This window comes from Caretta caretta, chromosome 28 (assembly GCF_965140235.1).
Source record: "Caretta caretta isolate rCarCar2 chromosome 28, rCarCar1.hap1, whole genome shotgun sequence".
Taxonomy (NCBI): Eukaryota; Metazoa; Chordata; order Testudines; family Cheloniidae; genus Caretta; species Caretta caretta.
This window is the reverse complement of record NC_134233.1, coordinates 15,177,465-15,204,481: the sequence shown is the minus strand read 5'-3', so window position 1 is coordinate 15,204,481 and position 27,017 is coordinate 15,177,465. Positions and strand designations below refer to the sequence as shown.

Below are 27,017 nucleotides of genomic sequence, written 5' to 3'. Positions count from 1 at the left end.
CCGCCCGGCAGACGCAGCGTGGGCCCCGGGGCCTGACCGGGCTGGGAGGGGTCAGACTGCTGCCGAGGACATCCCGAGACCCTTCCTACCTAGGCCTGGGGGAGGGGTTGGGGGAAGCCCGGCGAATACCGAGGGCACCCTGACCCCAGCACCCAGCAGGGGATCCTCCCGGCGGAGCTCCCCATCCCTGGAGCGGAGGCGGCTGGAATGGGAGAGGGAGATGAAAATGAGGGAGCTGGAGGATCATGAAAAACAACGTCAACATGAGGAGAAACAACGTCAACATGAGCAGGAGGAGAAGGAGAAACAACGTCAACATGAGCAGGAGGAGAAGGAGAAACAACGTCAACATGAGCAGGAGGAGAAGGAGAGGGAGCGTCAGGAGAAGGAGAGGGAGCGTCAGGAGAAGGAGAGGGAGCGTCAGGAGAAGGAGAGGGAACGTCAGGAGAAGGAGAAACAAAGACAGCATGAACTGGAGCTGGCCAGGCTGAAGAGCAGTGGGGCCCCGGCTGCGGTGAGTGAGGGGGGACCCAAGACTGCAAGGAGCTTTGATAAGTGCTTCCTGGCCCAGCGTAAGGAGGGGGAGGACATAGATAGCTTCCTGACGGCCTTTGAGAATGCCTGTGAGCTGCACAGGGTTGACCCTGCAGACAGGCTCCAGTTTCTCACCCCCTTACTGGACCCCAAAGCCGTGGAGGTGTACAGCCGGATGACAGGGCCGGAGGCAGGGGACTATGAACTGTTCAAACAGGCCCTGCTCCGTGAGTTTGGGCTGACCCCCGAGATGTACCGGAGAAGGTTCCGGAGTCAGCGTAAAACGCCTGAGGTCACCTACCTACAACTGGCCAACCGGATGCAGGGGTATGCCCGCAAGTGGACAGCTGGGGCCCGAGCTAAAGAGGACCTGCTTGACCTAATTGTACTGGAGCAACTGTATGAACAGTGCCCTTCCGACCTGAGGCTGTGGTTGGTGGACAAAAAGCTCGAGAACCCCCAGCACGCAGGGCAGCTGGCCGACGAGTTTGTGAACAGTCGGTCAGGGGGTAGCCGGGAGGAGTCCCAAAAGAACAGGCCCCCCCCGATGCAGAGAGAGAGTCACCAGGGGGCCTCCCAGCGGGGAAATAGGGAGAACCCCCTCCCAAGGGGAACGCCTGGCGTCGGGCCCCTCCGACCCGCTCGAGGGGACCAACGTGACCTGAGCTGCTATCACTGTGGCCAGAGAGGCCACATACGGTCCCAGTGCCCTGGGCTCAGGGACAAACTGAGCAGACCCAACCTACCCAGGGTTAATTGGGTAGGGACCCAGCTGGACGAGGGGCAGACGACCCAGGAAAGGGGGCCTACCAGTTTACCACCTGCTCAGGAGGGAAGAGTACCCCAGGCCAGCTCCACCAGAGGGCTGGAGGCTCTGGACTCAGGGCGCTCAGTTTACAGGGTGGGCGCGGGGCTGTCCCTCCGGAGAGAGTGCCTTGTTCCCCTGGAGGTGGATGGGAGGAAGGTCAATGGATACTGGGATACGGGCGCGGAGGTGACGCTGGCCCGGCCCGAGGTGGTGGCCCCAGATCGGGTGGTGCCCAACACCTACCTGACCCTGACAGGGGTGGGCGGGACCCCATTTAAGGTGCCCGTGGCAAGGGTACACCTGAAATGGGGGGCCAAGGAGGGCCCCAAGGATGTGGGGGTACACCACCATTTGCCCACTGAAGTTTTGATGGGGGGAGACCTAGAGGACTGGCCAAGCAAGCCCCAGACCGCCCTGGTTGTGACCCGTAGCCAGAGCCGGCGAGGGCCACTGCTCCCTGACCTCGGGGAGGGTACCGCACCGGAGGCGCAGGACCCTACCCTGGTGGGAAGGGAGGGCCGAGGGGCACGGCTCAGAGAGGCTGAGGCCTCAGACCTGGCCACTGAGGGGGAACCGGTCCCCATCCCTTCCCCAGCTGCTGAGTTCCAGGCCGAGTTGAGGAAAGATCCCTCCTTGCGGAAGCTCAGGGACCTGGCCGACCTCAGGGTGGTACGGACCATGAGGAGAGGCTGCCAGGAGAGGTTCCTGTGGGAGAAGGGGTTCCTGTACCGAGAATGGGCTCCCACAAGGGAAGTAGAGTCCTGTGGGATCAGGAGGCAGCTGGTGGTCCCCCAGAAGTATCGCCGCAAGCTCCTGTACCTGGCCCATGACATCCCCCTCGCAGGGCACCAGGGAATCCGGCGCACCCGGCAGAGGTTGCTACAGAACTTTTACTGGCCCGGGGTCTTTACCACGGTCCGGCAGTATTGCCGATCCTGTGACCCCTGTCAGAGGGTGGGGAAGGCCCGGGACAAGGGGAAAGCGGCTTTGAGACCTTTGCCCATCATAGAGGAGCCTTTCCAGAAGGTGGCCATGGACATCGTGGGGCCTCTCAGCAAGACGACCCGGTCGGGGAAGAAATACATTCTGGTGGTGGTAGATTTTGCCACCCGCTACCCCGAGGCAGTGCCCTTAGCTTCCATTGAAGCAGACACAGTGGCAGATGCGCTCCTGACCATTTTCAGCCGAGTGGGGTTCCCCAAGGAAGTCTTGACAGACCAAGGCTCCAACTTCATGTCGGCCCTGCTCCGGTGCTTGTGGGAGAAATGTGGGGTCCGGCACGACTGGGCCTCAGCTTATCACCCCCAGTCCAACGGGCTGGTGGAGAGGTTTAACGGGACGCTAAAGATGATGCTGAAAACCTTTATGAACCAGCACCCGCAGGATTGGGACAAGTACTTACCTCACCTGCTGTTCGCGTACAGGGAGGTGCCCCAGGAGTCTACCGGATTTTCGCCTTTCGAACTGTTATATGGAAGGAGGGTGAGGGGCCCCCTGGACCTGATGAGAGACGAGTGGGAGGGGAAGGCCACTCCCGATGGAGAGTCAGTGGTGGAGTATGTCCTGATCTTCCGAGAGAGACTGGCTGAACTCATGGGCCTGGCCAGGGAGAATCTGGCCAGAGCCCAGAAGAAGCAGAAGGTCTGGTATGACCGCACGGCAAGGGCCCGGGCCTACGCCACCGGGGATCCGGTGATGGTTCTCATCCCTGTGAGAAAGAACAAACTACAGGCCGCCTGGGAGGGCCCTTTCAAGGTCGTCAAGCAGCTCAATGAGGTAAACTATGTGGTGGAGCTGTCGAACCGGGCGCACCACCGCCGGGTGTACCATGTGAATATGATGAAGCCATATTATGCCAGGGGGAATGTGGTGTTGGCCGTGTGTGGACAGTGGGAAGAGCAGGGAGATGACCCTTTAGTAGATCTATTCCCTGGGACCAGAGCTGGTTCCCCCCTGGAAACAATCCCCCTCTCGGATCAGCTAACCCCTGCCCAGCAAGCTGAGGTCAGGGGGGTGCTGCATCCGTACCGACAGCTGTTTTCCAACCAGCCTGGACGCACTAATCTGACTGTCCACCGGGTGCAGACAGGGTCGCACCCGCCGATAAGATGCTCCCCCTTCCGAGTCACAGGGAAAACTGCTCAGGACCTGGAAAGAGAGGTCCGGGACATGCTGGCTTTGGGGGTGATCCAGCCATCGGCCAGCCCTTGGGCCTCGCCGGTGGTGCTGGTCCCCAAAAAGGACGGGTCGGTCCGGTTCTGCGTGGACTATCGGAAGCTCAATGCCATCACTGTATCTGATGCCTACCCCATGCCCAGGCCGGACGAGCTCCTAGACAAACTGGGAGGAGCTCGGTACCTTACCACCATGGACCTTACAAAGGGCTACTGGCAAGTGCCGCTGGATGCAGATGCCCGACTGAAATCGGCCTTTATCACCCCTCTGGGGCTCTATGAGTTCCTGACCCTGCCTTTCGGCCTCAAGGGAGCGCCGGCCACCTTCCAGCGCCTGGTGGATCAGCTCCTGAGGGGGATGGAGAGTTTTGCCGTGGCGTATATTGATGACATCTGTGTCTTTAGCCAGACCTGGGAGGACCACGTGTCCCAGGTTAGACAAGTGCTGGACCGACTCCAGGGGGCTGGGCTGACTGTAAAAGCGGAGAAGTGCAAGGTGGGGATGGCGGAAGTGTCTTACCTGGGCCATCGGGTGGGGAGCGGCCGCCTAAAGCCGGAACCAGCCAAGGTGGAGGTGATCAGAGACTGGCCCGCTCCCCACACCAAAAAGCAGGTCCAAGCCTTTATTGGGATGGCAGGATACTACCGAAGATTTGTGCCCCACTTTAGCGCCATAGCCACCCCCATCACTGAGCTATGCAAGAAGGGGAAGCCAGACAAGGTGGTCTGGACCGAGCAGTGCCAGGAGGCTTTCCGGGCGCTGAAGGAGGCTCTGGTCAGTGGCCCAGTTCTGGCGAACCCGGACTTTGACAAGGCCTTTGTGGTGTTCACCGACGCCTCCGACACGGGACTGGGGGCGGTGTTAATGCAGGAGGATGAAAAGGGGGAGAGACACCCCATCGTGTACCTGAGCAAGAAGTTGCTACCCCGGGAGCAACACTACGCGGCCATCGAGAAGGAGTGCCTGGCCATGGTGTGGGCCCTCAAGAAACTAGAGCCCTATCTCTTCGGGCGGCACTTCACCGTCTACACCGACCACTCTCCCCTGACCTGGCTGCACCAGATGAAAGGAGCCAACGCCAAGCTCCTGAGATGGAGCCTGCTCCTGCAGGATTACGACATGGACGTGGTCCACGTGAAGGGAAGTGCCAACCTGATAGCGGATGCGCTGTCCCGGAGAGGGGGCCCCGAACTTCCCCAGGTCACTGGTCACAGTGACCCCGCTCAGTTCAGTCTCGAAGGGGGGAGAGATGTGACGAAGTGACTCAGCAGGGAGGGGGGAGTGTTGACCTGGGAATGTGCCCTGGGGATGGGAGACCTGAGAGCCTGTCACCTGAGCCAGGAGGGGGAGGGGGAGGTAACACCTCTGCCCAGGAATGTGAACAGAGGCTGCAGCAGGGAACCTGCTGGGTGGGTTTAGTTGGCAGTTGGGGAGGCTGGGGAGAGGAACACAGGGAACCCCAGGGCTGGGGTCTAAGCTCCCTGCTCCCCCAGAAGGACGTGATTGAGGGGTCCTGGTTGTACCCACAAGCTCTGTTGTGGACTGTGTTCCTGTTGTCCAATAAACCTTCTGTTTTACTGGCTGGCTGAGAGTCTCAGTGGATCCCAGGAAGAGGGGTGCAGGGCCTGGACTCCCCCACACTCCGCGACAGGATGTGCCTGGATCTGGGGTGGGGTTGGGGAGCGCCTGGCAGGGGGGACGCATCCGGCTCTAGGGCGGCCTTGGGGAACACTGGGCAGCGGAGGAAGGGGATGCGTCTTGCTCTGGTGGGGGGGATATAACAACCTGAGCAGGAGAAATGCCAAGCACTAAAGGGCTGTGGTGCCCAGTGGGGAGAGGCGGGGGGGGGTGTCTCTGCTCTAACCCCCGCCCCCCGCCAATCTCGGGCAGGGTTCGCCCGTTCCTTCGGCCAGCGGCTCCCCAACGGGCAGCGGCGCGAATGGATCAAGCCCATCATGTTCAGCGGGGGGATCGGCGCCATGGAGGACATTCACGTGCACAAGGAGCCCCCCAAGCCTGGTAAGTACCCCCCCACTCCGTGCCACTCCCTAGCAAACCCTCTCTGCCCCCTCCCCCCACATAGTGCAGTTCCCCCACAGCCTAAGAACCTCCCTGCCCTGCCTCCCCCAGATCTAGGGTGACCAGATGTCCCGATTTTCTAGGGACCGTCCTGATTTTTGGGAGCTTTTTCTTATATAGGCTCCTATTACCCCTCAGCCCCGTCCCAATTTTTCACACTTGCTGTCTGGTCACCCTACCCAGACCCCATGTTGACTGGGAGCAGCCGTCTGGCCCCAGGGCTTCCCCCTCTTTGCGAAGGGGGGTGAGGGAGAGGCAGCGCCTTGCCATGGGGCTGGGGTGGGTTTTGTGGGGTCTTACTGTTCGCTCTCCCTCCAGGGATGCAGGTGGTGAAAGTGGGGGGCCCTGTGTACCGGATCGGAGTTGGGGGGAGTTCAGCCTCCTCCATCCAGGTGAGTGAGGAGGTGACCTGGGGGGCAGGGACGGGGGGTTTCCCTATGGGCGCTGGGGGGATGGAGGGTCAGTAGAGCCCCACCCCCACCCACTGCCCATACTGCTCGACTTACATCCCTGACATGACTCCCCCTATTTTACCCCCCAGGGACACCCGCCCACTGCCCCCATACAGCCCTGCCCCCTTGTCACCCCCCCCACAAGCCACAGTGCAGCCTACTTGGCCCCCTCCCACAGTGGGGCCTGCCCCCCTCAGCTCTGGCCCTGTGTTACCCCCACCCTGCCACATACCCCCTCCAACAGTGGGGCCCACGCAGTCTTCACTCACCATGTCTGTAGTGGGGCCTCCCCGGCCTCCTATCTCTATGTGACCCCCAGGATGCCCCCAACTCACTTCCCAACGAGGCCCACAGTCCTCTGTGTCCAGCACTGCCTGGACAGTGCCCCCACATGCTTCCCCCAGCCTGAGAGCAGGGGCATTGGGGCTGTGTTCGATTGAGCCCTGTCCCCCCCAGAAGCAGGGGGACAATACCGGCGAGCTGGATTTGGGGTGCTGCTGGGAGGATTAGGCTTGTGGGGGTTGAGGCTTGTCACGGAGTCCCTGGGCGATGCTCTGGAACTGCTCCCCATGAAGCCAGTCAGGACTCTGGGGCAGTCGCCTTTCTGTGAGCAGCCTGTCTTCAGGACACACAGCTCACCCGGCTCCACCTTCCTGGGTCTGACCTTGGAGCATTCAGCCTCCTCTGCCCCTCCGTGCGCTTCCTCCCAGCGAGTCCGCCCAGGCGGGGTCCTGGGGAAGCCAGAGGGTCCTGCACCCCAACTCCGCAGTCAGACGTGACTCTCAGCCAGCCAGTAAAACAGAAGGTTTATTAGACGACAGGAACATGGTCTAACACAGAGCTTGCAGGTGCAGAGAACGGGACCCCTCAGCTGGGTCCATTTTGGGGGCAGTGAGCCAGACAACCACGTCTGCCCTTCACTCCATGTCCCAGCCAGCCCCACACTGAAAAACCCTCCAGCCCCCCCTGCTCTGGGCTTTGTCCCTTTCCCGGGCCAGGGGGTCACCAGGTTCCTTTGTTCTCCAACCCTTTAGCTCTCACCTTGCAGGGGGGAAGGGCCCAGGCCATCAGTTGCCAGGAAACAGGGTGTCGGCCATTCTCTGTGTCCAGACCCCTGCCCACACCTGCCCTCTAGGGCTCTGCAGTGATCATACACCCTTACCCCACCCCCGAGATACTTAAGAACTGCCTAGGGGAAACTGAGGCACCCCCACACTATTCAGAGGAAACATTAAGAACAGTCCCACTTCGTCACAAGGCTGTATCAGAAGATTTGTGTCAGGTGACCTCCCCCCCCCCATCTCCCGTCAGGTGCAGGGTGACAACGCCAGCAACCTGGATTTCGGGGCGGTGCAGCGGGGGGACCCTGAGATGGAGCAGAAGATGAACCGGGTGCTGCGGGGCTGCGTGGAGACAGGGAAGGCCAACCCCATCTGCAGCCTCCACGACCAGGGGGCTGGGGGCAATGGTGAGGGGGGGCAGGGCCGGGGGGGGCAGTGGTTCCAGGGTGGTGGGGTGGGGGATCAGTGCCTGGGTGGGGCATAGTGGGGGGGCCCAGTGCCCCAGCAGTGGGTGACTCTTCCTGTCTCGCCCTCCAGGGAACGTGCTGAAGGAGCTGAGTGACCCAGCCGGGGCTGTGATCTACGCCAGCCGTTTCCAGGTGTGTGGGGACCCCCTACCCCTCTGCCCCCCACGCCAACTGCTCCCAGGTGTGTGGGGACCCCCTCCCCTCCCAGCCTGCCCCGTCATACCAGCCACTCCCAGGTGTGTGGGCCTGTCCCAGCTTCAGGGTAGCTGGGCATGACCCCATGGCTCCCCCACTCCATAGTAGGGGTGAGGCTACAACCCCCCGCAAAGTACCAGGAGTCTCCCCTCTCTGAGGCTGGGCCCAGCCGTAGCCCCCCCATCCCCAATATTCAGTTCAATATTCGACTCACCCCCATGAGGCTGACTGCAACCCTGCCCTCAGCAGTGCTGTGGTGTGGGGCTGCCAAGCAGGGATGCTCCCGGCCCCCAGCTGGCGGCTCCAGGGTGTGTGGGACCCCTGATTTCCCCCCAGCCCCCGACCTCACCATAGGACTGCTCCCAGCCCCTGACCCCACCCCTGTCCATCACTCCTGAGTATGTGGGACCCCCCACATCCCTCCCCCTCTGGCCCCTTCTGGGTGTGTGGGACCCTGCGCCAGGCCTCCAACCTCCTCCCCTCCCTGACACCCATGTACCTCCCAGCTGGGTGACCCCACGCTGAGCGTGCTGGAGATCTGGGGGGCCGAGTACCAGGAGTCCAACGCCCTCCTGCTGCGCCCCACCGATGCCGCGCTGCTGCAACGCCTGGGCCAGCGCGAACGCTGCCCCGTGAACGTCGTGGGCACCATCGCCGGGGACGGACGGGTACGGGCGCCGGTGTGGGGGAGCCGGGCCGGGGCTGTGGCTGGTGGGGCGGCTGGGGGCACCGGGCCGAGGGACGGGCAGCCGGGAGCTGCATGTGATGATGGCTTGAGCCTAGGGACAGGCAGCTGAGGGGGGACTGGCGTGTGGGAGTGTCACGGAGTGTGGGGCAGTCAGGGCCCTGCACCCCCCACTTCCTGCCATTCACCCTGCCTCTCAGCCAGCCAGGAACACAGAAGGTTTATTAGCCGACAGGATCACAGCCCAAGCCAGAGCTTGTAGGTACAGACCTGGGTTCTGGGCCTCCCACCACCTAACCTCACTCCCCTTCCTGCTGCCTCACCCAGCCTCCCCTCCGGCCCCTCCTCCAGCCTCTGTCCAGTTCCCCGGGCAGAAGAGGTCGCCTGGGCTCAGGTTACGAAGGGCAGCCGCCAGCCTTTACCTGCTGGCCGTCCAGTGTCGTCCCTCGGGGAAGTCCCCCACTTCTTTCCCATCCCCATCTCGTATTGGTGCAGCACCCCAGGGAAACGGAGGCACGCCCCGGGTTAGCAGAAGACAGTAAGCTAGTAAAACTCCCATGCACCGTTACCAGGTTAATACTCCCCACTCCATGGGGCCCGGGTCCAGGACTTGAGTCTGGGGGAGGGGCGGCCTGGTGTGAGCTGAGCCTGGGGGATCATTGGGATTCATGTGTGGGGAAGCGGGGGGAGGCCTGAGTCCAGGAGTGTGGGGGGAAGCAGGGCCTGGACTGGCACTGGTGGGAGGGGGTTGGGGCCGTGGAAGAGGTGGGGCCAGGACTCTTGGGGGATAGGGTGGGCTGAGCCCCAGGGAGGGGGGGCTTGCACCGGGCAGACAGGACACACAGGCTACTGGAGGGGTGTCGGTTCTGTGGGGCAGCAGGGCACGGGTGGCTAGGCCTGATGGGGTTCGTGGGGGGGGAGGTGCTCGGACTGCAGGGGTAGGGTGGTAGGGCTCATACGTGGGGAGTGGCTCACATGGGGAGACAGGGCATCAGGGCTCAGTGGGCGGGGACTAATCGTGGGGCCCTGGGTCATTGGGGGATTTGTGCATGCGGGGTTTGAGCCAGGGGCGTGGGGGTGAGGATGGGTCTCTAGGCGTGCGGGGCTGGGTCTCTGGAGCGGTGCCGGGGGGGGTTGGCTGGGACTGGGGAGGGGCACTGGGGGGCTCTGTGGAGAGGAAAGGGGGGTGTAGCACAAAGGCTGGGATGGGGACCCTGGTAGCAGAGATGGGGCCTGGAGGTGGGGAGAAGGGGGTGCCGACACTGGAGAGGGTGGGGTGGGCATGGGCTGGTTGGGGTAAGAGGGGGCTGGCAGTGGGGCGGGCCGCCTTCCCCAGGGTGTCCCCTCCGGTTGGAGAACCCTTGGCCAGGCAGCTGCCCCGGCCCCGCCCCAGCCTCTCATTCCAGCCCCTTGGGCGAAGCCCAAACGCCCAGCCCAGGGGCAGGAAGCAGGCATCTCTGCGGGGCTGGAGGGTGGGGTGCTAACCGCTGGGCCCCCTGGCCCTCCACACCCCAGCGCACCGGGGCATAGATTCGGGGGGCTGTGACTCGTCACTGACACCCCTCCATGGGTTACCCCCCCTCAGATTGTGCTGGTGGACGACCTGGAGGCCCCAGTGACGGACGTGGGAGTGAAGCCCAGTGGGAAGAAGATGCCGGTCGACCTGCAGCTGGAGTGGGTGCTGGGCAAGATGCCACAAAAGGTACGGGGGGGGGGGCCTGGGGTCGCACCCACAGATCCCCCCAGACTGCCCCCCCACGGCGCCCCATCTGGGAGAGGCCGGGCTGAAGGAGCCAGCAGCTCCCTCAACAGACGGCACCCCCAGCCTCTCCCCTACGGCGCCCCCTTCTGGGAGAGGCCGGGGCCGGAGTAGCGGGGAGCTCCCCCCATAGACAGTGCCCCCACCCTGTCCCCCCACGGCGTTCCCTGCTGCGAGAGGCCAGGGCTGGAGTAGTCGGGAGCTTTCCCCATAGACAGTGCCCCCCGCTTGCTCCCCACAGCGTCCCCTGCTGGATTAACTCATGAATGTCCCATCTTTTCTCCAGGAATTCGTCTTGTCCCACAGCAGCCCAGCCCTCCACCGCCTGTGCCTGCCCCCTGGGCTGAGGGTGAGGGACGCCCTGGAGCGGGTCCTGCGGCTGCCGGCCGTGGCCAGCAAACGCTACCTGACCAACAAGGTACCGTGTGGCCCAAGTGAGCTCGTGACGATTCAGAGGGTAGTGCCCCCAACCCTGTGGAATGATGCTGGTTCGGGCGGGAGTGCCAATTCAGGGCAAATTGCTTAGCTGGGCAGTTACAGCCCCAGGCTGGGGTTTCTGGGCACACCAAGGCAAAGACAACCAGCCAGCCAGAGAGGACTTTGGTTTTACCCCACCGGCTAACCACAAGTCACACTAGCAATTCCCTTAGACACTCCAGTTTCCCAGTATCCCCACCAGTGCCACTCGTCATGGGGACAGATGGTTATGAAAACCAATACCCCAGTAAAAGAAAAAAGGTTCCCTCGGTCCCAAAGGACCAAGCCCCAGACCCCGGTCAATCTACAAATCAGATCTTACCCACAAATCACACTGTGGCCAATCCTTTAGAATCTAAAATCTAAAGGTTCATTCATAAAAGGAAACAAGATAGAGATGAGAGCCAGAATTGGTTACATGGACTCAGTTCCATCCAGTCATGGCCAAGTTCTTGGTTCAGGCTTGTAGCAGGGGTGGAATAAGCTGCAGGTTCAAATCCCGTCTCTGGAGAACATCCCCAGCCGGGAGGGGTCCTCCAGAGGTCAGAAGCAGGATTGAAGACCAGATGGGGGAGCAGCAGCAGCTCTTCATAGTCTCTTGCCGTGTGGTCTCTTTCTTTGTCCCAAAGACAAGCTGTCCAGCCCATGGCCTGGAAACACCTCAGGGGTCGGTCCATAGGCAGGTCCCTGCCTGCCTGGCTGAGTCCCCAGGCGTGTCTGCCTTCTCTCAATGGGTCAGTTGTATCTCTGATGGTCCTTAATGGGCCGTCCAGCAGGCTAGGCCGAGCTGACCCCAAACTGTCTGGGGTGTCCCCCAGAAGCACAGCACAAGTTTGAACTACAGACAGGACAGAGCCAATATTCATAACTTCAACTACAAAAATGATACACACACACAGACAGCATTATCCTGCCCAGCCAACCATCGCCTTCCCGTAGACACCTTACACGACAATCTCTGTACAATATTTGCTGTCCATATAGAACAGTGGTTGCAACAGTGATCTATACGGTTACAGATTATGTCAATAACATCACACCCTGCCTCTGCCCTCCCATGCCAGAGGGTGAGTGCCTCATGCCCCCTGGCACTGTATCTCTGCCCCCTGAGTGGCCATATCCCCACACCTCCTGATCCTGTGTGTCTGCCCTCCCGAAGGGGAAAGTCTCCTGCACCCCCTGACCCCACGTCTCTGTCGTTGTCCTGTAGGGGAAAATGCCCCCTGACCCCTAGCCCCAGCTCTCTGCTCCCCCACCTCACCCCAGAGGGGTACTGTTGCCCTGAGCTGTGTGTCCCTGTGGCAGGTGGACCGGTCGGTGACGGGGCTGGTGGCCCAGCAGCAGTGCGTGGGTCCCCTGCACACCCCCTTGGCCGACGTTGCTGTGGTGGCTCTGTCCCCCTTTGAGACGGTGGGGGCAGCCACGGCCCTCGGGGAGCAGCCAATCAAGGGACTGATCGACCCGGGCGCGGGGGCCCGGCTGGCCGTGGGTGAGGCGCTCACCAACCTGGTCTTTGCCCGCGTCACCGACCTGCGGGTGAGTCGCCCTGTGAGCCATGGGGGGTCTGCTTGGGGAGGGGAGTTTGGGGTGCTGGGGGGGGTCTGCTTGGGGAGGGGACAGGCTGGGGGGGGCTGAGTGGGGAAGGGCTTGTCTGTGTCTGACATTTTCCCCCCATGGCTAATCCTCCTCCTCTTGACCCCCCCTCCCCCCGGATGTGAAGTGCAGTGGGTATTGGAGGTGGAGGGGGCCCATGGGGCTGCATGTGTGTGGGGGGGGATTGGGGCTGTATGGGGGTCCCGTGTCTCACCCCACTTTCTTCCCAGGATATGAAGTGCAACTGGACCTGGCTGGGGGCGGGGGGTATGGGGTTGTGGGCTCATGTGGCTGATTCTCTCCCCCCTTCCCCTCTGGGACGTGAAGTGCAGCAGGAACTGGGGGGGCTGTGGTGCAGTGGGGTGGTTGTGGGGCTGTCAGCGGACCACGGCTGACCCCTCTCTGTCCCCAGGATGTGAAATGCAGTGGGCACTGGTTGTGGGGGCTGTGGGGCGGCCATGGGGCAGTGGGGGGGGAGGGGGCATGGGGCTGTATGGGGGCCCAATGGCTGACCCCCCTCTCCCCCCAGGACGTGAAGTGCAGCGGGAACTGGATGTGGGGGCTGTGGGGCGGTGTGGGGGGGCTATGGGGCAGTGCAGGAGGCATGGGGCTGGCCGGGGCCCCGTGGCTGACCCCTCTCTCCCCCCAGGACGTGAAGTGCAGCGGGAACTGGATGTGGGCGGCCAAGCAGGCGGGCGAGGGCGCGGCGCTGGTGGACGCCTGTAGGGCCATGTGCGCCGTCATGGCCCAGCTGGGGGTGGCCGTGGACGGGGGCAAGGACTCGCTCAGCATGGCGGCCCGCGTGGGCACGGACATCGTCATGGCGCCCGGTGAGTGTGGGGGGTGGGCTCTGCCCCTTCGCCCTGCCCCAGCAGCCCCCCATCCCAGATTCTGTGGGCCCCCTCGCTCCGCTGTCTCCAGCCCCCATGAGTCCCCGGGTCCCCCTCTGACAGGCCTCCACCCTCCCTCGTCCCATGCCAGCTACGCTCAGCAGGCCGGGCATCTGTCCATAGGGAAACTGAGGCACACCACCAGATGCCTCATCTCCCACAAACCTCCTCTGTTAGAGGGGTGTGCACACCAGGGCCGCCCCATGTCCATCCCCAAAGCTACTGCCCCATGCCCCCTCTGCCGCCACTGCAGCCAGTCCTCACTCCCCTATCCACCCCGTAAAGGGTCCCCAATTCATCCCCTGCAGGTGCCCTGGCTTTCTGGCCCCCGGGAGTCCCCAATCCCGGCCTTCCAAGCTATCCTGGCCCCCCAGACTGGCTCTTTCCCCCGCTTCCCCACCCCCCTAGGCTAGCTGGACTCCCCACTGACCCCATCCCATCTCCCCACAGGGACCTTGGTCGTCTCCGCCTACGCCGTGTGTCCGGACATCACGGCCACCGTCACACCTGACCTCAAGTGTCCCGATGGCAAAGGTGAGGGGCGGGGCCTGGTTGGCTCAGGGGAGTGGGGAATGGGGCACAGGCTCTTTCCCTTTTAGGGGGCACCAGCTCCCATCTGGCCCCAGGGCACGGACTGGCTGGCTCAGAGGGGTGGGGCATGGGGCCTTTCCCCTCTCGGGGGCGCTGGCTCTGATGTGCCACAGGCCAGGGACTGGCTGGCTCGGGGACCCTGGTGTCTGGCTCTGACCCCATCTTTCTTGCCCTGCAGGGGCCCTACTGTACGTGGAGCTGTGCCCCGAGCAGCACCGGCTGGGGGGCAGTGCCCTGGCACAGTGCTACGCCCAGCTGGGGGATCGCTGCCCAGACCTGGAGAACCCGGACAGCCTGGCAGCCTGCTTCCGCGTCACCCAGCAATTGCTGCAAGGTGTGTCCGTCCGTCTGTCCGTCCCTGCTGGGGGGGATGAGCCCTGCTCTGGGGGAGGTGTGAGGGGGGCTGGGGGAGGAGCTGGATGTGGGCACCCCCAGGAGTGGAGTGAAGCTGGCCTGGGTGCCCCTCGGGGCTGGGCGGGGAGCTGATGTGGGCACCCCCAGGGTCTGAGGGGCGGGGCTGGGGGGTGGAGTGAAGCTGGCCTGGGTGCCCCTTGGGGCTGGGGGGGAGCTGGGATGCTGGGGGGGACCTGTCCCACCCGGTGCTGTCCCCCCAGAGTCGGTGGTGAGCGCAGGGCATGACGTGAGTGACGGGGGGCTGGTGACCTGCCTGCTGGAGATGGCCTTCGCCGGGAACTGTGGGCTGCAGGCCGAGCTGGTGGCACCGGGGGCCAGCGGTGAGTGGGGGGCCCTGCCCCGAACCCCACAACCTGGGGGTAAATGGGGGACTTCGCCCCGAACCCGTGTCCCGAGCCCCAGAGCCCAGCGGTGAATGGAAAACCCCACCACAAACCCCCTCCCCAAATCCCCGCCCTGAACCCCACAGCCCGGCGGCGAATGGGGGATCCTGTCCCATAACCCCTCCCCAAACCTCTGTCCTGAGCCCTCCCGTAGCCCAGTAGTGAGAGCCTGGACCCCTCCCCCACAAGGCCAACCTCACCGACCACCTCACACGAGCCCCCCCGCCCCCCCGATCCCCCAGTTCTCCCCCCCAAGCTGACTCCCCTCCCCCCCCAGCCCTGGAGGTGCTGTTTGCCGAGGAGCTGGGCCTGGTGCTGGAGGTGCCCAGCGCTGTGGCAGGAGACGTCTGCAGACGGTACGAGGAGGCTGGAGTGCGATGCCTGCCCATCGGGCACACGGGACCCCTGGGCCCCCAGTCCATGGTGAGTGGGGCTGCGGGTCGGGAGTGAGGGGCACCCGGCAGAGCTGGGGGGGAGCCCAGGGCTGGGCTAGCAGGGGCTGCGGGTCGGGAGTGAGGGGCACCCGGCAGAGCTGGGCTAGCAGGGGCTGTGGGTCGGGAGCGAGGGGCACCCGGCAGAGCTGGGGGGGAGCCCAGGGCTGGGCTTGCAGGGGCTGCGGGTCGGGAGTGAGGGGCACCCGGCAGAGCTGGGGGGGAGCCCAGGGCTGGGCTAGCAGGGGCTGCGGGTCGGGAGTGAGGGGCACCCGGCAGAGCTGGGGGGGAGCCCAGGGCTGGGCTAGCAGGGGCTGCGGGTCGGGAGTGAGGGGCACCCGGCAGAGCTGGGGGGGAGCCCAGGGCTGGGCTAGCAGGGGCTGCGGGTCGGGAGTGAGGGGCACCCGGCAGAGCTGGGCTAGCAGGGGCTGCGGGTCGGGAGTGAGGGGCACCCGGCAGAGCTGGGGGGAGCCCAGGGCTGGGCTAGCAGGGGCTGCGGGTCGGGAGTGAGGGGCACCCGGCAGAGCTGGGCTAGCAGGGGCTGCGGGTCGGGAGTGAGGGGCACCCGGCAGAGCTGGGGGGAGCCCAGGGCTGGGCTAGCAGGGGCTGCGGGTCGGGAGTGAGGGGCACCCGGCAGAGCTGGGGGGAGCCCAGGGCTGGGCTAGCAGGGGCTGCGGGTCGGGAGTGAGGGGCACCCGGCAGAGCTGGGCTAGCAGGGGCTGTGGGTCGGGAGCGAGGGGCACCCGGCAGAGCTGGGGGGGAGCCCAGGGCTGGGCTTGCAGGGGCTGCGGGTCGGGAGTGAGGGGCACCCGGCAGAGCTGGGCTAGCAGGGGCTGTGGGTCGGGAGCGAGGGGCACCCGGCAGAGCTGGGGGGGAGCCCAGGGCTGGGCTTGCAGGGGCTGCGGGTCGGGAGTGAGGGGCACCCGGCAGAGCTGGGGGGGAGCCCAGGGCTGGGCTAGCAGGGGCTGTGGGTCGGGAGTGCGGGGCACCAGTGCTGCAGTCCCCCGGCCCACCCCCTGCGTGCCCCCTAGGTGCGGCTGCGGGTGAACGGGCAGGAGGAGCTGGTGTGGCCCGTGGGGGACCTGCGCGCCCTCTGGGAGGCCACGAGTATCCAGCTGGAGCGGCTGCAAGCGTCACCCCACTGCGTGGAGCAGGAGGAGAGGGGGCTGGCACAGCGCCAGGGCCCCAGCTTCACCCTGACCTTCGACCCCAAGATTGCGCCCCCGCTGCTGTGCCAGATGGGTGAGGGCCGGGGCCCCGGGGGGGAGGGGCTCACTGGGGGGAGGAGGGGTGTGTGGGAGGGGTGTCCCCAGATCGCTGTGGAGAAAGGAGCTCTCTGGGAGGGAGGGGTGTGTGGGCGGGGGTGTCCCCAGGTCCCCGTGGCGGGAGGGGGGGTCTCTGCCAGTGGGGGTGCACTGAGCCCAGCAGGCCCTGGTCTCTAACCCCACCTTTGCCCCCAGCCCAGCCGGGCCCGCGCGTGGCCATCCTGCGTGAGGAGGGCAGCAACGGGGACCGCGAGATGGTGGCAGCCTTCATCATGGCGGGGTTCCAGGTGAGACCTCCCCACCCCCACTCCGACCCCTGGCGTCCTGCCCCCCCCCCCCCCCCCCCCCCCCGACTCTAACCCCTCGGCCCCACCCCCCCTCTCTCCCCAGGCCTGGGACGTGACCATGCAGGACCTGTACGTAGGGGAGGTGACTCTGGAGTCGTTCCGGGGCCTGGTCTTCGTGGGGGGCTTCAGCTACGCGGACGTCCTAGGGTCTGCCAAAGGTGAGACCCCTGCCCGGGAGCCAGCCAGTGCCCCCCTCACCTCCCGACCCAGCCAGTGCCCCCCTCACCTCCCGACCCAGCGTGTCCACTCCCCTCGCCCCCCGCCCAGCCAGCTGTCACGGAGTCCCTGGGCGATGCTCTGGAACTGCTCCCCATGAAGCCAGGCAGGACTCTGGGGCAGTCGCCTTTCTGTGAGCAGCCTGTCTGCAGGACACACAGCTCACCCGGCTTCCGCCTTCCTGGGTCTGACCTCGGAGCATTCAGCCTCCTCTGCCCCTCCGTGCGCTTCCTCCCAGCGAGTCCGCCCAGGCGGGGTCCTGGGGAAGCCAGAGGGTCCTGCACCCCAACTCCGCAGTCAGACGTGACTCTCAGCCAGCCAGTAAAACAGAAGGTTTATTAGACGACAGGAACATGGTCTAAAACAGAGCTTGCAGGTGCAGAGAACGGGACCCCTCAGCTGGGTCCATTCTGGGGGGCAGTGAGCCAGACAACCACGTCTGCACTTCACTCCATGTCCCAGCCAGCCCCAAACTGAAACTGCCTCCAGCCCCTCCTCCTCTGGGCTTTGTTCCTTTCCCGGGCCAGGTGGTCACCGGATTCCTTTGTTCTCCAACCCTTCAGCTCTCACCTTGCAGGGGGGGAAGGGCCCAGGCCATCAGTGGCCAGGAAACAGGGTGTCGGCCATTCTCTGTGTCCAGACTCCTGCACACACCTGCCCTCTAGGGCTCTGCAGTGATCATACACCCTTACTCCACCCCCTAGATACTTAAGAACTGCCATGGGGAAACTGAGGCACCCCCACACTATTCAGAGGAAACATTAAGAACAGTCCCACTTCGTCACACCAGCGTGTCCCCACCCTGGGGCTAGCTGGAAGCCGGCACCCCCTAGAAGGGACAGGCTCCGAGCCCCGTTCCCCACCCCTCTGAGCCAGCCAGTCCCCGTCGGGGGCCAGGTTGGAGCCAGTGGCCCCTAGAAGGGAAAGGCCCCGCGCCCCATTCCCCCCAGGTGATTGACCCCCAGTGTGCCTTTTTGTCCCCAGGCTGGGCAGCTTCGGTGACCTTCAACCCCCGGGCGCGAGCCCAGTTTGAGGCCTTTCACCGGCGCAGGGACACGTTCAGCCTGGGTGTCTGCAACGGCTGCCAGCTGATGGCGCTGCTGGGCTGGGTGGGGGGCGAGAGCCCCACGAGCGACCCCCCGGGTGAGTGGGGCTGGGGGGAGGGGCCTGTCGGTGGGCTGGAGGGTTTGGGGAGGTGTCTGGGTGGGGGAGTCTAGGGCAGGGCTCACTCAGCCTGTCTGTCCGCAGGTGGGGCCGTCCGTCCCGGGGTGCTGCTGGCCCCCAACGATTCGGGCCGGTTCGAGTCGCGTTTCGTGGCGCTGGCCGTCGAGCAGAGCCCAGCGGTGATGCTGCGGGGCATGGCTGGCTCCACCCTGGGAATCTGGGTGGCTCACGGAGAAGGTAACAGCTCTGGGGGGCTGCTCGCTCCGTCCCGTATACACAGCTCCACGCCCCACCCCAGCGCTGGGTGAGGGGTCCCTGTATAACCAGCCTCTGCGTCCTACCCCAGAGGAGTGGCTGGGGGGTCCTTCCCTAATATGGTGGGAGGGGTCCTTGCCCTGGACTCCCCCCCCGTCGGGTGTGTCTCTCCGTCGAGCCATGGTCCTGTGTGTGTTGCTCTCGAGGTGTCCGTGCGCCTGAGACGGGAAGGCTTTTCCCCAGCAGGCTCCGCTGGGCCGTACCTGCCCCCTTCTCCCCCTCAAGCTGCTCCCCAAGAGCGTGGAGCATGGTGCGGCCCGACCATCTCTCCGGTTCCTTTGCAGCACCCGTGGTCGGAGACGGGTCCTCCAGCCGACGTGGTGGGGGTGGGGGAGGGTAAATTGTTCGTGCTTAACCGTCAGTGGCCGAGCATTGGGGTCCCCTTCAGCAAACGGGGGGCACCTCGAGAGAGGTGCCTCTGGATTGGACTCTGGTGCGACCATTGCTGGGATCCTGGCATCCAGTTCTGGTGCCCTCAGCTCAAGAAGGCCTGAGTCGATTGCAGAGGGGTCAGCGAGGAGCCAGCGGGGTTGCAGGCCTCCAGGTAGCATCGAGCACTGAAGTTAAAGCATCGTCCATCCTGGTTAGCCCAGAGCCCAGCCATGCTGTGGTGAACCCCTGGGCTCAAGCTCCGTCTGTCTCTCTGTCTGGCTCCAGCTGAGAGCCCCGACTCCTTCCAGCCCCCGACTCTTATTTCCCCACCCCCAACCTGTCCCGTCCTTTGTTCTCCGGCTGGGGAAATGCTGTGTAGCCTCCCCGAGGAGAGGTGGAGGGGTGCATCGCCCTCTGGGTTGTTGGTAGCTTGGTGTCACTGTCCAGGCCATTGTATTTGCCTTCATCTTCTGAGATGCTCCATTGATACAGGGGCTAAGGCTCCTGCAGCTCGGTGACACCCCCACCTATGTTCCTCAGCCGGTCCCAAGAGCAAACAGCCCTTTCCCACCCCACTGGGTCACAAAGCAGCAAACAGGGGAAACTGAGGCACACAGTGGCTTCCAAAAGATTGCCAAATATTCCAGCTTCGGCACACCTGCCTTCTAGCCAAAGCCACGTGCCACCAGAGAGCTCCACTCTCTGGATGTCTGATGAGCCTTAGTGTCCCCTCTGCAGAGAACGAGACGTAGGAGAGGGGAAGCGAGCTCCTCGTAGAATTTCAGGCTGCGACCTGCCTGCTCCACCCGTCCCTGGACGGTTATGGCAGGTCGGCTCCGGGGTGTCTCTCTTTTGGAGTCTGGTTCCCTGGCTCGTACAGTAGCTGGAGCTCTTGGAGAGGGCGATTCCTGAGTGTGTCCCCCCCGCTCTCCTTCCCCGCCCCCGCGGGTCCTTCCCCCAGAGGGTGTTTTGTTTGCCAAGGAGAAGGAACTGGAGAGCTCTGTGCTCAGGGCCTCGGTCCGGTGCAGGAGGAGAAGGGCGCAGGCGCTGGCCACAGCTAAGGAAAATCCCCCCGCCTCAGCACGTGAAGGGCCTGCCCAGCTCAAGTGGAGCACGTCGGGGTCCGCACAACCGGGAGAACCCCCGTTGCTGTACAGGGCAAGCAACTGGGCTCCCCACTCCCTGCCCTGCTGGCCATCGTGACAGTGAGAGAATGTGCGGGGGGGCTTTATCTGTCTCCCTCCCACGCCCTCCCCAGCTCGCATGCGGTTTCACACTCCCGAGGCAACATCGGGGTATGGAGGCGGTGGGCCTGTTGTGGGGGGGTGTCCCGCTGGGGCTCTCTGCCCATCTCACCCCTTCTTTTCTCCTGCCCCAGGTCGGATGCGGTTCCGCTCACCCGAGGTGCTGGCTGCAGTGACATCGGGGGGCTTGGCCCCGCTGCGCTACGTGGATGACCAGGGCCAGCCCACCCAGGAGTACCCCCTGAACCCCAACGGCTCCCCGCTGGGCATCGCCGGGCTCTGCTCGCCCGACGGGCGCCATTTGGCCATGATGCCCCACCCTGAGCGCTGCGTCCTGCCCTGGCAGTGGGCCTGGATGCCTCCCGACTGGCGCCGCACCATGAAGGTCTCGCCCTGGCTGCGCATGTTCCAGAACGCCTGCGAGTGGTGCCTGGAGCACCCCGAGGGGGAGTCCTGACTGCGGAGCCCCTCGCCAGCCGGTCTCGTATCCCAAGGTTTGTCCCCGGGCCGGGACCGGCACAAAACCCGCCCTGGTTTTATCCGGTGTCGACTGGGGAGGCGGGGCTATTTCAGGAGCACATGGCCCCGCCCCCTCCGCCGTGACCTCCTACGCACCGTGCATATGAGGTCATGCTGGTGGGGGCTGGACGGTGCGCTCTTAAAAATGCCCCCTCCTGCAGTGTGACTGTCTGTGCACCGGGCATGTGGGGTGAGGTCATGTTAGAGGGGGCGGGGTTTGTGTGAGAGAGTTTGAATGGGGGCGGGGTCACATGAGAGGAGGCGGGTCCACACTGTTCCCAGAAGGTCCTTAGCCCTGATCCCTACAGGGCCAGCCACCCCCAGCCTGGAGACCTGTCAGCAGTTCCCCTTCCTGGCCACTGGGGACAGACTTGAGGAGGAACAAAAGCAGGGGTGTGAGGGGTTCAGTGGGGAATAAAGTCGGGGGGGGGGGTTGTGGGAGAGGCAGGTTTGGAGAGAACCTGGGGAGGGGTTCATTGGGGGAATTGAGCTGGGCGGCTGGGGGTGAGGACAGGCCCAAGAGGAAGTTGGTGGGGTTTAGTGGTGGGCCTGGTGAGTGGGGAGCGGCTGTCTGAGCAGCCCCTGCTTGCTGGTTAATGGGTCTGGGGGGCTGGAGCCCAGAGGAGAGGGTGGACCTGCGCCCCCACACCAGATCCAGGGAATGGGGTGTGGAACCCCCACAAAGAGGCCACAGATATCTGAAAGGCCTGGGGGAGACTTGGAGGTGAGGAAGAGAGTGAATCAGAGGGGACGGCTGATGGGGCAGAGTTGAGGAGGCCGCTGTAGATCAGGGGTTCTCAAACTGAGGGTCGGGACCCCTCAGGGTGTCGCGAGGTCATTACATGGGGGGTTGTGAGCTGTCAGTCTCCCCCCCAAGCCCTGCTTTGCGTCCAGCATTGATATTGGTGTTAAATGTTGTCACGGAGTCCCTGGGCGATGCTCTGGAACTGCTCCCCATGAAGCCAGTCAGGACTCTGGGGCAGTCGCCTTTCTGTGAGCAGCCTGTCTTCAGGACACACAGCTCACCCGGCTTCCACCTTCCTGGGTCTGACCTCGGAGCATTCAGCATCCTCTGCCTCTCCGTGCGCTTCCCACAGCGAGTCCGCTCAGGCGGGGCTCCTGGGGAAGCCAGAGGGTCCTGCACCCCAACTTCGCAGTCAGACGTGACTCTCAGCCAGCCAGTAAAACAGAAGGTTTATTAGACGACAGGAACATGGTCTAAAACAGAGCTTGCAGGTGCAGAGAACGGGACCCCTCAGCTGGGTCCATTCTGGGGGGCAGTGAGCCAGACAACCACGTCTGCACTTCACTCCATGTCCCAGCCAGCCCCAAACTGAAAACCCCTCCAGCCCCTCCTCCTCTGGGCTTTGTTCCTTTCCCGGGCCAGGTGGTCACCTGATTCCTTTGTTCTCCAACCCTTCAGCTCTCACCTTGCAGGGGGGAAGGGCCCAGGCCATTAGTTGCCAGGAAACAGGGTGTCGGCCATTCTCTGTGTCCAGACTCCTGCACACACATGCCCTCTAGGGCACTGCAATGATCATACACCCTTACCCCACCCCCTAGATACTTAACTGCCTAGGGGAAACTGAGGCACCCCCACACTATTCAGAGGAAACATTAAGAACAGTCCCACTTCGTCACAAATGTATTAAAAAGTGTTTAATTTATTGAGGGGGTTGCACTCCGAGGGTTGGTTTGAGCCCCACTGCTATAGATGATGGTTCATTCCCCCCCGTGACAATTCACACAGTCCCTTTTGCTGTCATATCTCCAGCACATCCGTGGTGTAATAATGTGTGTTGGGGGGGTCAGATCTTCCCTGGGGCACCGGGATACTGGCAGATCCTTTCTTTCCCCACCCTGGAATGAACTCCGCCAACCTCCCTTCCCAGCCTGCCATGAGCTCTCAGCGGCATCCAGAGGGGAGCACATTGCTTCTTGTCACAGCGGAAGGTGGCCCTGACCCCTCTGATTGGTCATTCGTTCCTTTGCAGAGCAGAAAGCTCCCATGGAATTTAATTCCCGGCTCGGACAAGAGACACAGAGATGCTGCTGCTCGTCAATTTGTGCAAAGGAAAAACTCTTTTTTCAACTGGACCTTGGCTCCTAGGAAGGGAGAGTGGAAAAGCTCAGAGCTGAGGCTGGGTCTCCTCAGTGGTGGGACTGGCCAGCTGGAGACATCCCTGGGTTGAGATCACAGGCATCAGAAACTCCTCTGCCAATGACAGCTGATGCATTGAGAACTGCCCAAAGCCAAGCAGAGTTGGACCTTACAAAAGAAATTTAAATCAGGTAAAAGGTTCTGTTGCCATATAAATAAAACCAGGAAGGAGGAAGTGGGACTGCTAAACGCTCGCAGTGCTGCCAATTTAGTGATTTTGTCACTGGCTGTTGGGACTTTTTGGTTCCCCTAGCAAAGAAATAAGTGTCAAAGTGACCCCTGTAAATGCTGCCCCGGTAAGTGGGGCTCAGCTTCGATTCCTTGGTGATTGGGAGGGGGTGAAAATCCAGCTCTAAGGGGCAGGGGAGGAGACAGCTGCCCCAAGGGGAAAAGTTATGATCCTTTTCTTGGTAAAAACCAGCAGGCACCACTCGCTGGCTGAGGGTGGTGCAGGAAAAACCATTTCCCAATAGATCTCTGAGCCTGTGGCCACCGCAATGTCACCTGATCAAAGTCCCCCTCCCTGAGTGCACATCATGGGCCCACTCCCCAGCCTGGGTGCTGAAGAGCTGGGGGGAAAACTGCCCCAGAAAGTCATGGCTGGCAACCTGCCGCATGGGGACCGCTGGGAAATGTCTCCATTGCGTCCATGCACGTGGCTGGGAATCCCTCCCACGGGGGCGGGGAGCTGCAGCCCTCTGTCCTGGGAGGAGGCTGGAGCCCTCTGCCCATGGGGGGCTGTCCTTGGACGGGGAGTGGGGTCTGGAGCTCCTTCCCCGTGGTGCATTGGGCTGGGAATTTCCCAATGCTCAGAGCAATGGGGGCCCTGGGCTCCCTGACCTCCAGTGACACCGGCTGGAGTAGGCACAGCCAGGGGAAGGGTAGGGCTGGGGTCCAAGCCACTCAGGCACCAACACAGGTTAGCTGCTGCTCCTGGCACAGGGTGGCACCGTCCCCAGATGGTGATCTCCTTGGAACACTGCTCACCCTGGACAGAATATTCCAAGTGTGTGGGAAACACGCCGCACACAACAGACGTTTAGCCCCGCGAGGACTTTACTTTGAATTACAAAGGATCAGGGGCCGTTTGTCATCAATTCTGTGATATTCTTGCGCTTCTCCGCCCCCACGTAGGGCTAACGAGTCAGGGTGCTCACACACTGACCGCACCCCAGAGCTGGGTACAGGCCCTGGCCTGGCAGGATCTGAATCAAGGCAGAAAATGAGGCTGGAGGGAGGTCATGCTGCTGGGGCATTGTTGTCACATACTGCGGGACGGGCGGTGGAAAGGGAGGGATGTGCCAGCACAGGTTAGGCAGGTGGGACAGGTGCACTCTCCATCGCCCACCACCGAAGCCAGACTCTGCAGATCTGATTTTTAAATCAGCCGCTCCATTAACTTGTCTGGGATTGAGGTCAGACTGACAGGCCTCGAACTACCTCGGTCATCCTGTTTATCCTTTGTAAAAACTGGCACAACATTCGTGTTCTTCTGGAACTTCCCCAGTGCTGCAAGGTCTGTTGACCATCAGCATTAACCTCCAGTGAGCTCCTCAGCCAGCTCTTTTGAAACTCTTCGCTGCAAGTTATGTGGGGCTGCTGATTTAAAAATGTCTAACTTTGGTAACGTTTAGGCTGCAGCGATACCAGTGGAATGGAAAGTGTGATGAGATTGCATCATCTGTTTTTAACTCTTTGCCCCTGAAATGCTGTTGATTCTGGGGAGTAGCAGACTGCCAAGGGAGAGCACCCCCCGCTGCCCACAGAACAGTGCCCCTCCCGCTGAGCCCTGTGACACACCATGGCCTGATATCTATGAGTTTGGAATGTAATTTCTATCCCAGAATAGCCAAAGAATTGGTATGTGAGGTTACCGGTCCCGGAGCAAGGAGTTTTACTCCCTCTTTCAGGAGTTGCGCCTTGTGACCGGATAATAGTTAACGTCCTTCCTCTGTTGACTAGAGGTTGACGTTCATAGCTCCAGCGCTTCGAAGGCCAGAGGGGACCATTGTGAATGTCTAGTCTGACCCCCAGTAGCCCGCAGGCTGGAGAACGGCCCATCGGCCCCAACCCCTTCCCAGAGCAGAGCTTTTAGAATCACATCCAGTCTTGCTTGAAAAATGGCCAGGGATGGAGAATCCACCCCGACGGCTGGGAAACTGTTTTCATGGCTAATTACTCCCACTGTTCACAATTGACGCCTTCTTTCCAGTCTGAATTCGTCCAGTCTCAACTGCCAGCCATTGGGTGGTGTCAGACCATTCCCTGCAAGATTGAGAAGCCCATTATTAAATATCTGTTCCCTATTGTGATGGAGTGGGGATTTTCCATAATATTTTGTATGAATAGTGTGTGTGCCTCAGTTTCCCCTGTGTGGTGCATGGATAGCAAGGTGGTGGGGAAAGGTTATTCACTGTCTGCAGAGATACAGGGGTAACAGGCGGCTGGCTGTGTGGGGTCTGGGCCCCATGGCCATGGGAGTCCGAGAAGATCATGGTCGCTCTAATTGCCTGGATACTTGATACCTAGCAACTAATGCCCAGGGATGGCCACCCCTCTCCAGGATGCCAGCTGGATTTGAGCAGCTGGGGGGCTGAAGGCTCTGAGGTTTGATCCCAGGAGGTGGTGAAGCCAAGTGGCTTCCCTTCGTGACAGCGAGAGCCCCTAAGGGGGCAGGCTGGCATCCTGAAGGGGTCCTCCCTGGGACTGCTCCAGAGCACCAGACCCCTGCCACCGTGGCACCCATGTAGGTACTTATGGACTGTGATCAACTCATTCCTTGAGCCTCTTTGAGTCTCTCGCTCTCAGGCAGGGTGTCTGAGCCTTTCATCATTCCTGTGGCTCTTCTCTGACCCCTCTGCAACTTACCAACATCCGTCTTGTCTCGTGGGCCCAGAACCGTACACGGGATTCCAGCAGCGGTCGCACCAGGGCCAAACGCAGAGGCAAAATCACCTCTCAAACACTGTACACAAGTCTGTCTATTGTCCTAATGCTATTACCTTTCTCAACTAAACTTGTCCTCTCCGCAAAAAAGATACCAAGTTAGATTGACGGATCTGTTTTCCATAAACCCATGTTGATTGACATTAATTACATTGACCTCCTTTAGTACTTTATTCATCGAGTCCCCTATCAGCCACTCCATTATCTTGTCCGGGATCCATGTTGGGCTGAGAGGCCTATAAATTACCCAAGGCATCCCATTTATCCTTTTGTAAATTGGCACATCAGCTTTCTTCCAGACTTTTGGAACTTCCCCAGTGTGCCAAGACCTATTGAAAATCAACAGTAATGGTCCGAGGAGCCCTTCCGCCAGCTCTTTTAAAACTCTTGGATGCAAGTTATCTGGACCTGCTGATTTTTAAAATGTCTAACTTCAGTAAATTCTTTGTAACATCCTCCAGAGTTGCTATTAGAAAGGAAAGTGTATTATCACCACTGTATGATGAGACTGGCTCATCTCCAACCCCCCCCCCCCCCAAATATGGAACAAGAATATTTATTGAACATGTCTGCCTTTTCTGCATTATTATTGATAAATCTACCAGTCCCATCTACTAATGGGCTAATACATTGGTCAGGATTGTTTCCCCCACTAATATATTTTGTCCTTAACTCTGCTAGCCACAGACTTCTCCTTGTGTCCCTTGTCTTCCCTTATCAGTTTTCTACAATTCCTAACTTCTGATTTATATTCATTGCTATCAACTTCCCCTTTCTTACCTTTTTTTTTTTTTTTGTATTTTTTTTACCACTGTCTTCGCTTTTCTAAACCAGATGGTTTGGTTTGGTTTTAAAAGCACAGCCTTCTTCCTCAAGTGGAGGATTGTGGCTGACATTTTTGGGATTAAATTCTTCCTTCCAGCTGCTTTGGCTCATAATTGTTTTCAGCTTTGTGAAATTGGCCTGATTAAAGCACCACGTGTGTATATACATTACTGGTCTGGACTTTATTGTTCTTGCATATGATCGTCCCACACTAAACCGATTTCCTTCTTTGAGGAAGTAACTGGCTTTTCAGCTGAGGGGAGTGCAGTAAATCTAATATCCTGGGGCTTCAGTAAAGCTTTAGGCACGGCCCCACACGGGACATGATCAGTTAAGGATGGATATCCTGGAACGCTGAACGGTGTCGCACTGGTCAGCCAAGCGGTTGCACTGGCCGTACGGTTATTCACCGTTATCTTTTCCTGGGGTTGGCTGGTCCTTGCTCACATGCTGTGGGTCTAATTGATCACCATACGTGATCCCCCAGCAATTTCCCCCCAGGTTAGATTGGCAGGAACTGGCCAGCCAAGATTGATTCCCCTTCCTCGGCCGTGTGGGGTGCAGCTGGCCCTATCCGTCATGGCAGGGGCGGAGTAAGGGTTTAAAAGCAGGCGGGCCGGGCAGATGCGGGGTAGCTCTGGGCCTGGGA

The 27,017-nt window shown here is 61.7% G+C and overlaps 1 protein-coding gene across 2 annotated transcripts in view; it reads left to right on the top strand.

The window, feature by feature from the left end:
* LOC125628593 (phosphoribosylformylglycinamidine synthase-like) overlaps positions 1 to 26,535 on the top strand; it is a 34,568-nt gene extending 8,033 nt beyond the window's left edge. The window contains exons 11-30 of one of the 2 annotated variants that reach the window (XM_075123891.1): positions 5,408 to 5,536; positions 5,915 to 5,988; positions 7,360 to 7,516; positions 7,647 to 7,708; positions 8,278 to 8,439; positions 10,042 to 10,158; positions 10,502 to 10,633; positions 11,998 to 12,228; positions 12,935 to 13,115; positions 13,626 to 13,709; positions 13,945 to 14,100; positions 14,381 to 14,500; positions 14,841 to 14,986; positions 16,026 to 16,236; positions 16,455 to 16,546; positions 16,650 to 16,764; positions 17,807 to 17,965; positions 18,071 to 18,223; positions 20,052 to 20,411; positions 22,436 to 26,535. In XM_075123891.1, the coding sequence (XP_074979992.1) occupies positions 5,408 to 5,536; positions 5,915 to 5,988; positions 7,360 to 7,516; positions 7,647 to 7,708; positions 8,278 to 8,439; positions 10,042 to 10,158; positions 10,502 to 10,633; positions 11,998 to 12,228; positions 12,935 to 13,115; positions 13,626 to 13,709; positions 13,945 to 14,100; positions 14,381 to 14,500; positions 14,841 to 14,986; positions 16,026 to 16,236; positions 16,455 to 16,546; positions 16,650 to 16,764; positions 17,807 to 17,965; positions 18,071 to 18,223; positions 20,052 to 20,374 (2,804 nt within the window). In that variant the 3' untranslated portion in view covers positions 20,375 to 20,411; positions 22,436 to 26,535. Of the gene's footprint in view, positions 1 to 5,407; positions 5,537 to 5,914; positions 5,989 to 7,359; positions 7,517 to 7,646; positions 7,709 to 8,277; positions 8,440 to 10,041; positions 10,159 to 10,501; positions 10,634 to 11,997; positions 12,229 to 12,934; positions 13,116 to 13,625; positions 13,710 to 13,944; positions 14,101 to 14,380; positions 14,501 to 14,840; positions 14,987 to 16,025; positions 16,237 to 16,454; positions 16,547 to 16,649; positions 16,765 to 17,806; positions 17,966 to 18,070; positions 18,224 to 20,051; positions 20,412 to 22,430 lie in introns of both variants that reach the window. The other variant, XM_075123890.1, reaches the window with a different exon arrangement.
* Positions 26,536 to 27,017: the final 482 nt, after the last annotated feature.